Here is a 12,946-nt window from a genome sequence, read left to right on the forward strand (position 1 = left end):
AATCCAACTCATGCAAAAACTGCTTCTTCATAAAACTTTTCTTTCACTTACTATTTCTGCCTTGCATGTTTAAAATGGACACGTTGATAATATTTTTTGACTGATTAATAGACCTTAAAACTGGTTTTGCTTTTCTTTTTTTGAGGCAGAGTCTCACTCTGTCCTGCAGGCTGGAGTGCAGTGGCTTGATCTTGGCTCACTGCAACCTCCAGCTCCCGGGTTCAAGTGATCCTCCCTTATCAGCATCACAAGTAGCCAGGACTACAGGTGCATGCTACCATGCCTGGCTAACTTTTGTATTTTTAGTAGAGAGGGGGTTTCACCATGTTGACCAGGCTGGTCTTGAATACCTGGCCTCAAGGGATCCACCTGTCTTGGCCTCCTAGTGTGCTGAGATTACAGGCATGAGCCACAGGGCCTAGCCTTGCTTTTGCCTTTGTTTCATCTTACTTTTCTGTTTCTACCACTGTACTTTATAAACATTTTCTCACTCTTCTAATTGCTTACTCTGTTTCTGCTATGCCACCTCTGAATCTATCAACTTCTACGTAAAACACACTTTAATCAGAAAAATGAGTGATTCCAGGGAGGCTACTCTTTTCAGAGTTTCAGGTTGTTTTTTCAATCCCAAAGTAGGAGGAACAACCAATTATATAAAATATCACCTTAAAACACGGTAGTCAGTTTTGTGTCCTAAGCTCTTAATCGCCTCAAAAAGAGATAGAGGGCTTTAATATCTGAAATACAATCTACAATATATGTGATGTACGTAGATTTTAGCAGGGCACAGTGGTTTATTTCTATAATCTCAGCACACTGGGAGGCCAAGGTGGGAGGATCCCTTCCATCCAGGAGTTCAAGGCTAGCCTTGGCAACACAGCAAGATCCATCTCTACAAAAAATAAGAAGATTATCAAGGCATGCTGGTATATGCCTCTAGTCCCAGCTATTCAGAAATCTGAGGCAGTGACTCCCTTGATCCCAGGAGTCAGAGGCTACAGTTACTTAAGATAAGGCCACTGCACTCCAGCCTGGGCAACAGAGTAAAACTTTTTTTTCAAAAAATAAATAAATAAAATCTAAAATTTAAAAATCGGATTTTGTCGTATGTACCAATTACTCACTAGAGGTGATAGACCTTTCTACTGCAATACCAATTTTGTTAAGCAATTAGACATTCTGAATGTTCTATAATTAAATTATGCATTTAAGTTTTGATTTTGCCTAGAACAATTAGACTCCCTACATATCAGAATAAATAGAACACTGAAAGAAAATGAGGACTTCCATATTCAGAAGCACATTCTACTTTTTTAATGAAAAATTCTAAAAGGAAAATTTAAGAAAGAAGTAATGTAGCAAAAATGTGTAATGTAGAATTTCTATAAGGTACTTATAGAAGTACATTCTGTGCTTTGGAAACAGAAAACTTCAAAATGCTGTAGTTTCTCAAAAACATCTAAGCATTAGGACCATTGAGAAACTGTCCTTTCTCTCGTAATAAATCTTTACTAAATGTGGCAATTCTGTCTCTCTCTGCTTCCCTTCTCCCAAACCTGAATGTGACCACTGTTTGTAAACAAATTTGTTTTACTGAACTATTTATGTGATGATGTTCAGATAAAAACTAAATCTTCTGGTACTTGAGTAAGAAGAGGAAGAGTATTCAATCTTTTCTTACAAGGGTTGGTGTGGGATAATGGAAAATAACTAAATATAAATTCCTTTATATTTATTCATAAACAAATGAATGATAACTCATGTCAGATTTATGGTTTATGTCCATGAAAATACTGTGTCAGCTGTAGCGTAATGGAAGATATCATTGAAACAGCATATTGTATGTGTGGGTTTACATATTAATATGCATATGGAAAAAATTATGATTATAGTATCTTAAATGTTCAGCATTTTTTACCTTTCAGTTAGAAAAGCATGACATTTATAATCTCATAAGAAAAGCTAGATATTAATAATCCTATCCACACTTATTTATGAAACACTAACCACTTCATCATGTGTTTTGGGTTTAAGCCTTCACAAGTAAAATTTCCATCATACAAGTTCCTATGGCTGGTCAAATTCTGTGATTCTGGAAATTTTTTTCAAAGAATATGGCTTGAATAATTGGGACATCAGAACAGCTTTCAAAATGCTTTTGTTTTAGATGTGAGTTGCAACACTATTGGTGTTTATAACAGGATAGAGTGTCTGGCTAACTCATTCCTCAAATACAACCAGTCACCACTCATTAATTTTCATTTGCAACCATTAATGTGCATGCAAAGACTGGTTTTGAAATCTGAGGTGGTGTAGGTGATGGGGTTTGAGGAAGACGATCATGTAGGAATGGAGAGGAAGTATTTGGTCCTTTCCCAGCTATTTGTATGGAGGTTGAGCCACAGTGGTTAAACACTGAAAATCAGCAGTAAGAAGAACAGTTGAGATGACAAGTCCAAGGACTCTGGAGGTGGTTCATGCTGTGTTAAGACCCAGGAGACACAAAAATTGTTATTGTGCAAATCTTACAGAGTTCTTTACTTACGAGCTTTAGTGGATCTGGGACCATATGAGGACATTGCTCTTGGTGATGACCATAACAAATTTACACAAGAATTGCTTGCAATCATGAGATTTCTTCAGTAGCATCTCAGGTGATTAATTTGAAAAGAGAATAGGAACACTGTAACATGGCAAGTGCTCAGGTAACAGTGACTGGAATCCTGTTTTATGAGACTGTGTGATCAGGGACTGAGCAAAGTACATGGGAAACTATTCATTATTCAATTGCAACGACCGCTGACTGGATTTTTGGGATGTGGAGACCTTCAAGCACTGACTCTATCAGGCTTTGCGGTGTTTCAACCATGCATCTCAAAACTGTTCTCTTCCTTCCTCTGCCAAATAACTTCCCTTACAAGTCTCTTGAATTGCCATAACATAAACTCTGACTATGACTCTCCATATCCATAGATATCGAGGTCCTAAAGTAAGCCAGAACATTTTTTGTGACTTTCAGCAAATATTCTCGAGTAAGCCCAGGATCTATTTCAAATCTCATCATCTGTGCAGAGCTCAGGTTCACCTAGTCCACCACAGCCTACTCCTCTATGTTCTCAGTAAGTTCTGAAGCAGTGCCTCTAATGAAGGTGGAGGTGGAGTGAGCTAGACTGTCTTCATTTTTAACAATGTGAGATATTTGGTGATAAACCAATATGTGGACTGGACATAAACACTGTTGGCACAAGTGAGAGCAAGAATAAAAACATGTATTTTTGTTGTCAATCTGATCTCTCTCACATATATGAATGGAAAATTATAGCCACACTGGGGTAACACTATTTATTTTTAATACTGTGCAAATATTAGCTGCACAAAAAAATATAATAGGTTTGTTTTGTTTTTCTCATCGGTTATAATAATCTGTTGTCCCATAGAAAATGTTTTATGTGGTTAATAATTGGAAAATAAGGTTATTCAAGTTGTAAAGGACTAGCACTTTCTATTTATTGAGAATCTACTGCATGTCTGGTTATATACATGCATTTACTATCATCCTCAGAGAAGGTAGTATTTTTATCCTTTTCCTGCTGATGAGGAAATTGGAACTCCTGGAAGTCAAGGACTTTACATAAGGTCACATTTATGTAAGGTCTATTATTTTGAAAATCCAGATCATGAAAATAAGTTAGCTTGAAATGAAAGCCCTTACTTCATCCAAATCATTTCAGAATATTAGCCTAAATCATAAAAGCAATAATTAAAGTTGAGGCCTTTATGAACTTTATAATAAACCACATTGATTAGACATTCAGAAACAGAAAACGATTTGGAAGTAAAAAGTTACTATAACTCTTTTCACCAAATTTGACAGTCCACACAACGCTATGCAGAGAGCCCATACTTTCCTAGGGGCATTAATTTCTCAGAAAAAGCAGTGATTTTAAGAGGCAATTTTAACTCTCTTATTTCTCAGTCTGCAACTTTCTGTATACATTCTGACAAATACTAGAAAAACTATGTTAGACCTAACACTGTGCAGGATTTTATTATACTAAGCAGCATGAAAGTTGAGAGCCTCGTAAATATTAATCAGAGACTAATGAACAGTGGGAGACTTCTGAATATCAATCTGTACTAGGGGAAATTTTGAATTAGAGACACCACTTCCTAACCAATAAATCAGTGGTGAAAAATTGCAGGCATTCTCATGCATCTGCTTATGTAGCTATATCTCTAGCCCTAAAGGAGATACAATGCAGATGCCAGAATAGATGTAATTTTATCACCCCTCATGGATCTTCTGCATTTTTAACTGGACCATTTTTTAAATCTTTAATTACTTCCAAAAGTAGCTGGATTTTATCACAGACAACTTGAGTACATTTGATAGTATCAAAGTTAAAATTGTTCAGGAGTAAAGAGAGCTTGTCTCATTCTTCCTCATTAGCATTCAGAAATCTAGCCCAAAGGAACTAGAAGACTCAAGGTTAAGAGGAGAGCTGAAATGCCAAATCTTGTTTGGCTTATTGCTTTTATTCAATGAACGTATCACGGCTTTTCCTCTGGGCTCATGTACAATTTATAACAAAAAAGATGTTTTTCACCATAATTCATGATTTTCAAATAATACCAATATATTTACCCACCTATATATCCTTAACGGTGGTCCATTAATAGAAAAATATTTTATTTTTGTTTATAGTAAATGGAGTTATTTTATCAGACAAATCTGAGATTACATAGTGATACTTAAGATGTTTATGATTTTTTGATGCAGAGACAGAAATATGGGACTCAGTTGACAGTTTGAAGATTTTTTTTATACATTAATATTCAGATAGGATTTTAAAAATACTACACTATGCTTATGTACCAGGCATTAATATTTAAATGAAAATATTTATAAGTAATTATCAACAGTGTGAATGTTTCTTTATACGATCATAATCAAGACTAAAAATTTATCCTGAATGGGTGCGGTATGAGCTGTATTTACTGAAAAGACACAAACACATTTATTAAGGACAGGATAGATAAAAAGCTAGCAAGTAAGCTGCCAGTGGTGGGCATGATTCAGAGATACACTCAAAATATTATTTTCAAATATGTTGCTTTTTGCCATTTCAAATATATGGAACAAGAAATAGTTATTAAATTAGATAATAGAATAGCAGAATACGAAAATCAAGTTGTTTCTTGGCTCACCGCAACCTCTGCCTCCCGGGTTCAGGCAATTCTCCTGCCTCAGCCTCCTGAGTAGCTGGGATTACAGGCACGTGCCACCATGCCCAGCTAATTTTTTGTATTTTTAGTAGAGATGGGGTTTCACCATGTTGACCAGGATGGTCTTGATCTCTTGACCTCGTGATCCACTCGCCTCGGCCTCCCAAAGTGCTGGGATTACAGGCTTGAGCCACCGCTTCTGGCGTCGAGTATCAAGTTTTATTCACTAGCCCTGTTTCACTTTGTTACCACTCAAAATCTGTAGACTTACTGGAGACAGGGAGAGTTATGTTGATCTCCAATACACTCCTAGTGTCTTGAATTTACTAGTTGTTTAACAAATATTTAAGAAAGCTTTATAAATATTGCAAATTATCTTTCATATAGAAGAATTTGTACTTCTCCAATGACAACAAATAATCTCATCATAAATTTTAAATATAGCTAAAAGGATAATATGGTTTGTCAACCACATTTAAGGTAAGAAGAATGAAAGCAATTCCAATTTTGTGTCTATTTTTGTAAATCATCTGTGCTTAGGCACTCCTTTTCCTCTGCAATTGCAAAATGGGACTGATTTTTGAAAATATTTATTTTATTTTTCTATGATATTTAATGTATAAGTTTATTTATATTTTTGAGCTTACTAAATGCTTACATTTGACATTTTAAGGAGATATTACCCAAATTGCACCATATTTTGTACTATGTGTGGAAATTGTCATTTTTTTTACAGAAATAAAACTATACGTGATAATTAGTGTAAAGATAATTACACAGGTGATGATAATGTAATTGGCTACCTTTAGAGTTTTTGTTTTGCTTTATCTTGATACTTATAATAAGGTCATTTCATTGTTTTACTTATGAACACAGTGAATGGAAAAATATTTCTCTATTTTTATTTTTATGAGCTTTTAGAACTATTATGAGGTGACTTAATCAATATTGTAAATTAAAACATAAATAAAAGTCCTTTACAATTCCGTTGACCAAATCTACTTTGGATATAATTTTGTTTAATAGTTTCTATTTCATTGTGTCTTGTTTAACTTACTTTTGCTAGAAAGCTCCCTGTGTTCTAGGTGAGTTTAAAACTATATTTATACTTGTACAGGTATCTCTGATAATTATTAGCCAACATTTAGCACATATGCTTTGAAAAGTACTGAAATAACTTAAGGCCAACAAAACAAACAAACGAAAATTGTTTAATTGGCCTTAATATAAAAATAAAGTTCTTCCTTATTCATTATAGGATAATAAATAAAATGCAGGCATATCATGAAAAATAACAATATAAACATGGAAAGGTTGAAAAATGTTCTACTTAAATTTATCTAAATAATGATGAGTGTCACATTTATTTAATGGTCAAAAGACAATATAAGAAGTAAATGAAATGAATGAAACTGATATATTTTCAAGCCTTTTACTCTTGTTGGGTTTGGCAATAGTTAACCAAGTTTATTTAAGATCAGATGGTTTACAGACTTTTGAAATAATGTATACTTCTTCCCCTCTATGTTAAAAGAAAAATTTGTTGCTGCAATTAACTAGATGTATTGCTTTTAATTATTTTTCTTTCTACGGCATGAGTTATAATGATTTGGATGTAATGAAAGAATGACCTAGAGAAAGAAGGAGAGTGGCACAAGCTAAACATTAATTCTAGCACAGTTGTAACACAAATTTCTGCCTTGCCTGACAATTAGATCCTGGGCTTGCAATGGACCTTTCCACCTGTATACCGTTTTTTCTTAAGGTAAAAACTCCATTGTTTTTCCTGTCTAACTCAGATTTTTTTTTTTCAGATTTGGATTTATTCTTCATAAAGATGAAGCTGCACTACAAAAAATTGATCTTGAAACCATGTCATACATCAAGACAATTAACTTGAAGGACTATAAGTGTGTTCCTCAGTCCCTGGCTTATACACACTTGGGAGGCTACTACTTCGTGGGCTGCAAACCTGACAGCACCGGGGCAGTTCCCCCACAGGTCATGGTGGACGGTGTAACTGACTCAGTCATTGGATTCAATAGCGATGTGACGGGCACCCCGTATGTTTCTCCAGATGGCCACTACCTTGTCAGCATTAATGACGTGAAAGGTCTTGTAAGGGTTCAATATATCACCATCAGAGGAGAAATACAGGAGGCTTTTGATATTCACACAAATCTGCACATATCTGACCTAGCATTTCAGCCATCCTTTACTGAAGCCCACCAATATAACATCTACGGTAGTTCAAGCACACAAACTGATGTCCTCTTTGTAGAGCTCTCTTCTGGGAAGGTCAAGATGATAAAGAGTCTCAAGGAACCACTCAAGGCAGAGGAATGGCCGTGGAGCCGGAAAAACAGGCAAATCCAGGACAGTGGCTTGTTCGGTCAATATCTGATGACACCTTCCAAGGACTCTCTCTTTATACTAGATGGACGACTCAATAAATTAAACTGTGAGATCACTGAAGTAGAGAAAGGAAATACAGTCATTTGGGTTGGAGATGCCTAAAAGCCCTGTGATACAATTATTGAATGAAGAGTTTTACAATGCATTGCACTTAATCCACTGTTTAAATTTGCAACTTAACTTTCCAAGTTTATATCCTAGCCAAACAAAATTTACTTGGTTGGCCCAAATAAAGTAAATTGTTTTTGACTAAGACCTACACAATTATTAATATTGGTTAATTAGAAATATTTACCGCAATATTTAATGAGAAATCACATGAGTCACAAGAATCAAATGTGTAATTATGCTTTAAACAATAAAATAGGATGTAAATCATTTAAAAAACTAAACTGCAGGGAATTTCAGATAACTTAAGCATTATTTTATTTTGAGGGTAGTTTATTTTTTTTCTCTGTCCTTTTGGTATGATTAAACAAGAAATAAAACGTGTTGTGGAACCCTAAAATTCTTAATTCAAAACATTCGGTCCTGTCCACTGTTTATAATATTTTGTGCCTTGAAGGGAATGTCACAGGAGGAAAAAGAAGACTAAAACCTGCATACTAAATGCCCTCATAACTATAAATCTCTTGTTGTTAGAAAACATCTCTTGAGCCAGATCCTGCCGTCAGTCTTTTGTCTAACCCTCAATGAAGTATCAGTTGAAGGCATATGTTGGCCTTAGGTTGTATGCAGGTATCAATCTCTACTTGACATTTAATGTATAGTCTGCAGCATGCTATAGAAAATGGGGAGGAAGGGAGAAAAAATAATTACAATCAAAATATTTGCTATCTACTCATTTTGCTATCAATCACTAGAGTGCATTATATTTTTAATGCAAGTTTGTCTGGGATGTCAACTGCCTACAGATGTTTATTACTAGCAGAATAGACTCTTTCTTAATAGATAGTTTCATGTAGCCCAATATTGCATCATCAGGAGCTTTAGGTTCTAAAAAAAAGAAACATTTACCTTGGACTGCTAAAGTAAGCCAAATAAGAGAAATTAACACCTAGGAAAAAGAAAACTGGCAATAGAATTGATGAGGTATTAGTTGCTTAGAAGAATTAGTAATATAAGTTGAGATTAAAGGGGTAGCCCCACAGTGGTAAGTAAAGATATACTTCTCCATCGATTTTGCTATTTAAATATAATGTATCAAAAACCTTTATTCCAAATAATTTCCCCAAATGATTTCTTTAATTCATCTCCTATGTAATCCTAAAAGCACCTTCTCACTATGTGCTCTAATTTGAAACTTAACTAATCCTCCTACCTGAGACACTGTAGAGAAGTAAAAATTGTTGCTTCTATTCTGATTTAAGAGGAATCGAGAAGGCCAGCTTCAGCAGCTTAAAACTAGAGGGCTGATTTATTAAAATGAGCAGATAATTATCCAGGCTTAAAGTAATAGCATACATGTTTTGAAAATCTTCATACCTATTTTTGTTTTTCTTGTTGCAAAAATGTTAACGGGCTGTTGAAATGACCTCTGTTTACTTAAGGTAATCCAATAAGGTCTTTTTTAAATATACAAATTTTACTCAAGTTTAAATTGTGTAAAACTGCTTAGAAACCTGAAATTTTATAGTGTCTAATATCTTACGTGTATATAGCATCCTGAGCTGTGTGATACAGTGGATTTCTTCTTAGCTGAAACATCATGCGAGGTAGATTTAATAAACAACAAAAATCAGCTTATGTTTCTACTTATCGAATCTGCTTTACTTTTTCGCAGTTTTCTTCCTTGTGAACATGAATCATATAAAATGTCTGTGACTTAATGATTTAATATAAGTGTCGCATACATTCCTCTTTTGTAGCTTATATCATGTGGATGCTCTGTCTGTAGACATTGCTTGATAAAAGGAGAATAAACCTCTTACGTTTTAACCCTTGAGAGTTCAGTCATTGATTTAATATGCATAAAGTTTTTTAAAAAATTCTCCCAATGCTTCAGATATAGTGTAGCACTCTACATTATTCTTAAAGTGATGAGATCAGGTGACGGTAAAGTAAACTGAGATCAATCAAGGAAAAAGAAGTTAGTTTGCCTTTTTATAAAAAATCTAAATTGAATATCCCTTTATTATTCAATGTTTACAGCAAGGCATGGATTCATGACATGATGTCTTTTTCTATAGAATCCCTTCTTTTCTTGTGTATTCATTAAAAATATTGAACTGGAATATCAAAATTATACTCAGAAGAGTATGCTTTTCTTTCCATAACCTTACAGCATTAATCATACAAATATTGAGTCACTTTTTAAATACATTCTGATTGTTAAAATACTGATATTTGTGAGCTTTAAAAAATCAGATGAACATTTATGCTACAATTATATCAGAAATAGATGTTTCTTTCTTCAAAGATAGAGTAAAAGGTTGAGTAAGTAATAGGATACAGGGTATGATTCTATGCACAAACTGATTAAAGTGTACTGTTAAACAGTCTTATCAGCACTGATGTGGGTGTGTGCAAAAAGTGAAAGTGAAGAAAAACTAGGATAAAATGATGAGTAAACTGCTTTAAAAGGAAGCTGTAACCCCAAAGTGTAGATTGTTAACAGACAAAAGAAAAAAAAAATGAAATTATAGCAATGACAGGCATGGAATGAGTAAAGGTATGAAAGCAAGAATGAAAATACAATGTAGGGAGGTCATTGAGCAAAACTGAAAAAGAAAATAAATGATTTATTTTAAAATTGTTTATATAAGTAAGACAAAGTAGGCTGTAAACAGCTTTTAAGGGATAAAGGTGAGGATTGAAACTAGTTAAAAAATTTGGAATTAATCCAAATTTTTGTATCAATATTATAATTTCTTTACTGCTTCTGTAGATACTGAAAAACTAATTTCTAAAAAAAAAGAAATGATAGTGAAAACAATATTTTTTAAAATTTATGCTCTTTTTGTTGGATTTAAAATTTAACTGAAGAATAATGAAATTGGAGGAAATGGAATTACTTAGGTGACTTTTGCAAAAACATGAGTTTATGACCTTTAATGCATGACAATTACATTGAAAGCAAATTTTTTAAAATAAGTCCCATTAAGGAACCATATATGAAATAGCAACTGAATAAATATGGATCACAAAAGAAACAAAAATGATGAGACTAAAATTTGACACCATTGATAGAAATAAAAAAGCCATAAAGGAGAACTGAATTCAGGTGACAGAATGAAGATCTGGATAAGAAACAAATTAAATGGAAATACAGGGCAATGGATATACTCCCAGGGAAATGTCATAATATACAGCAAATAATACAATTTTTAGGAGTCATTCTAACTTCTGGCTAATTATATCCATGTAAAGTTGAAGCACTTAAAAAAAATTGTGATTTAGGACCGAATTATCCTTCTGATTCTCACTCATAAGTTATTCTCAGAATTTTCTTTTATGAAATTAATTCATTTGAATTTTACTAATCAAGATTTTTACATGATAAAATAATGTTTAATAATACCTGACAACTTATTATATTGTGCAAATATTTAAAGACAGAAAAAAGTTAAGAACATTATTGATATTCAAGAAAACATCTTTATATGATGTTTTCACTATTTATGTAAACTAGTAAAATGAAATAAAAATGTACAAACCAAATTTGCAATTTAAAAAACTCGTATTTTCACATGCTGCATTTACCATGTTCCTTTATGAATGAGCAAAGAGAACAAATGAAGCACCTACCAAATATGTACTTTCACTTTCTTTCAATCACAGTCTAATATCATTTACCTCTCCTGAGAAACTTCAGAGGCAGAAATATATTCTGAAATTCCTGCTATGGAAATTCTCATCTGCTGTCTTAAGTCATGATAAATTTTCCCCTCTTTCTAGAAGACTAAATCTTCGCCATATGAGCATAGCTTTTTTTTTTTTTTTTTTTGCCTTTAATAAATTGCATAGTCCTGTTAGCAAATGGAAAAGCACTTAGCTTTTCAGTAATATTCAGCAGCAAAATGAAACTGTCTCTGGTTTTTAGTGGATACTGCATAGCTATTTTACAGTAATTTACAGCTAGTTGGTGAAGTGGAAAAGTTTTAACAGTTGATCTTTTATACTAGAGTTTACCAATAATATTCTCAATATTTTGGGACTTGTTTTCAATGCTAAAATTAAGTTTGGCTGAAATTGACAAACAACATACCAAAATATCAAACATACTCTGTTTTGATGTTTTGTAAATGTGTTGAAAGACTGTCTCTAAATACACATTATCCTCCTTTTTAGAAGAAGAATCAAAATCACCTCAGTGTCAAAAGAATATTTATATTTCAATTGGAAAAAATGTCCATGTTATTTAAGTAGGCATTCAGTTATTCAAATATTCAATAATTATTCAAGTATTCATTATTCAAGATCCTTTTTGTATTTCCATTATAATGAACAGTGTTATTTTACACCTGGATCCATACACTTGTTCAAAGTTACAAAATCTAAATAAAATATCTCATGATTATCAAGGCAGGTATGTGAAAACAAATAGCTCTTTAAAAATGATTAAATATGGCTAGTCGGTGTCCCACACCTGTAATCCCTGCACTTGGAAGGCCAAGGTAGGCAGATCACAAAGTCAAAAGATTGAGACCATCTTGGCCAACATGGCAAAACCTGGTCTCTACTAAAACTACAAACATTAGCTGGGAGTGGTGGCACACACCTGTGGTCCCAGCTACTCAGGAGAATCGCTTGAACCCAGATGGCAGAGGTTGCAGTGAGTTGAAATTGTACCACTGCACTCCAGCCTGGCAACAGAGCAAGACTCCATCTCAAAAGAAAAAAAAAAAATAGATATTACTTATTCTGCTATGACTGCTCACTCACCTGCTTTTAAACTACTTTTGCTCATTTTCTGTCCTTTCAGAACTATTAACAAAGGCTAGCCAAAAAAAATCAACATTTGATCTTACAAAGTATAATTTATCACTTTCTCTTTATTAATAAACATTATCTTCAAACATGAATTTTTCTATAGGGTAATTGTTATAAGTTGAGCAAAAGTGAAGATATTGATAAGTTACTAACACATAACATGTTAATTTTACAGCATTTTTAAAAGTTGCTTGCTGATAGAAGTATCATTTTTATTTTGTCTATTTTGGTACAAATCTACCATATACCATGCACTTTTCCACTCTGCAGGAGGTAAACACCTCACCGTGTGTGTGTGCATGTGTGTGTGTGTGTGTGTGTGTGTTTTAATTTGAGCGTATGAAAGTTAAAGTACACCTAGGCACATTGGAGA

The 12,946-nt window shown here is 33.5% G+C and overlaps 1 protein-coding gene across 5 annotated transcripts in view; it reads left to right on the top strand.

Moving 5' to 3' along the window:
* The window catches only part of FSTL5 (follistatin like 5), a 790,158-nt gene extending 780,579 nt beyond the window's left edge, over positions 1-9,579 (top strand). For all 5 annotated transcript variants that reach the window (XM_074396781.1, XM_039479107.2, XM_039479105.2 and 2 more), the window contains one exon: positions 7,041-9,579. In XM_074396781.1, the coding sequence (XP_074252882.1) occupies positions 7,041-7,743 (703 nt within the window). In that variant the 3' untranslated portion in view covers positions 7,744-9,579. The remainder of the gene's footprint in view (positions 1-7,040) is intronic.
* Positions 9,580-12,946: the final 3,367 nt, after the last annotated feature.

Source organism: Saimiri boliviensis, chromosome 3 (genome assembly GCF_048565385.1).
Source record: "Saimiri boliviensis isolate mSaiBol1 chromosome 3, mSaiBol1.pri, whole genome shotgun sequence".
NCBI lineage: Eukaryota > Metazoa > Chordata > Mammalia > Primates > Cebidae > Saimiri > Saimiri boliviensis.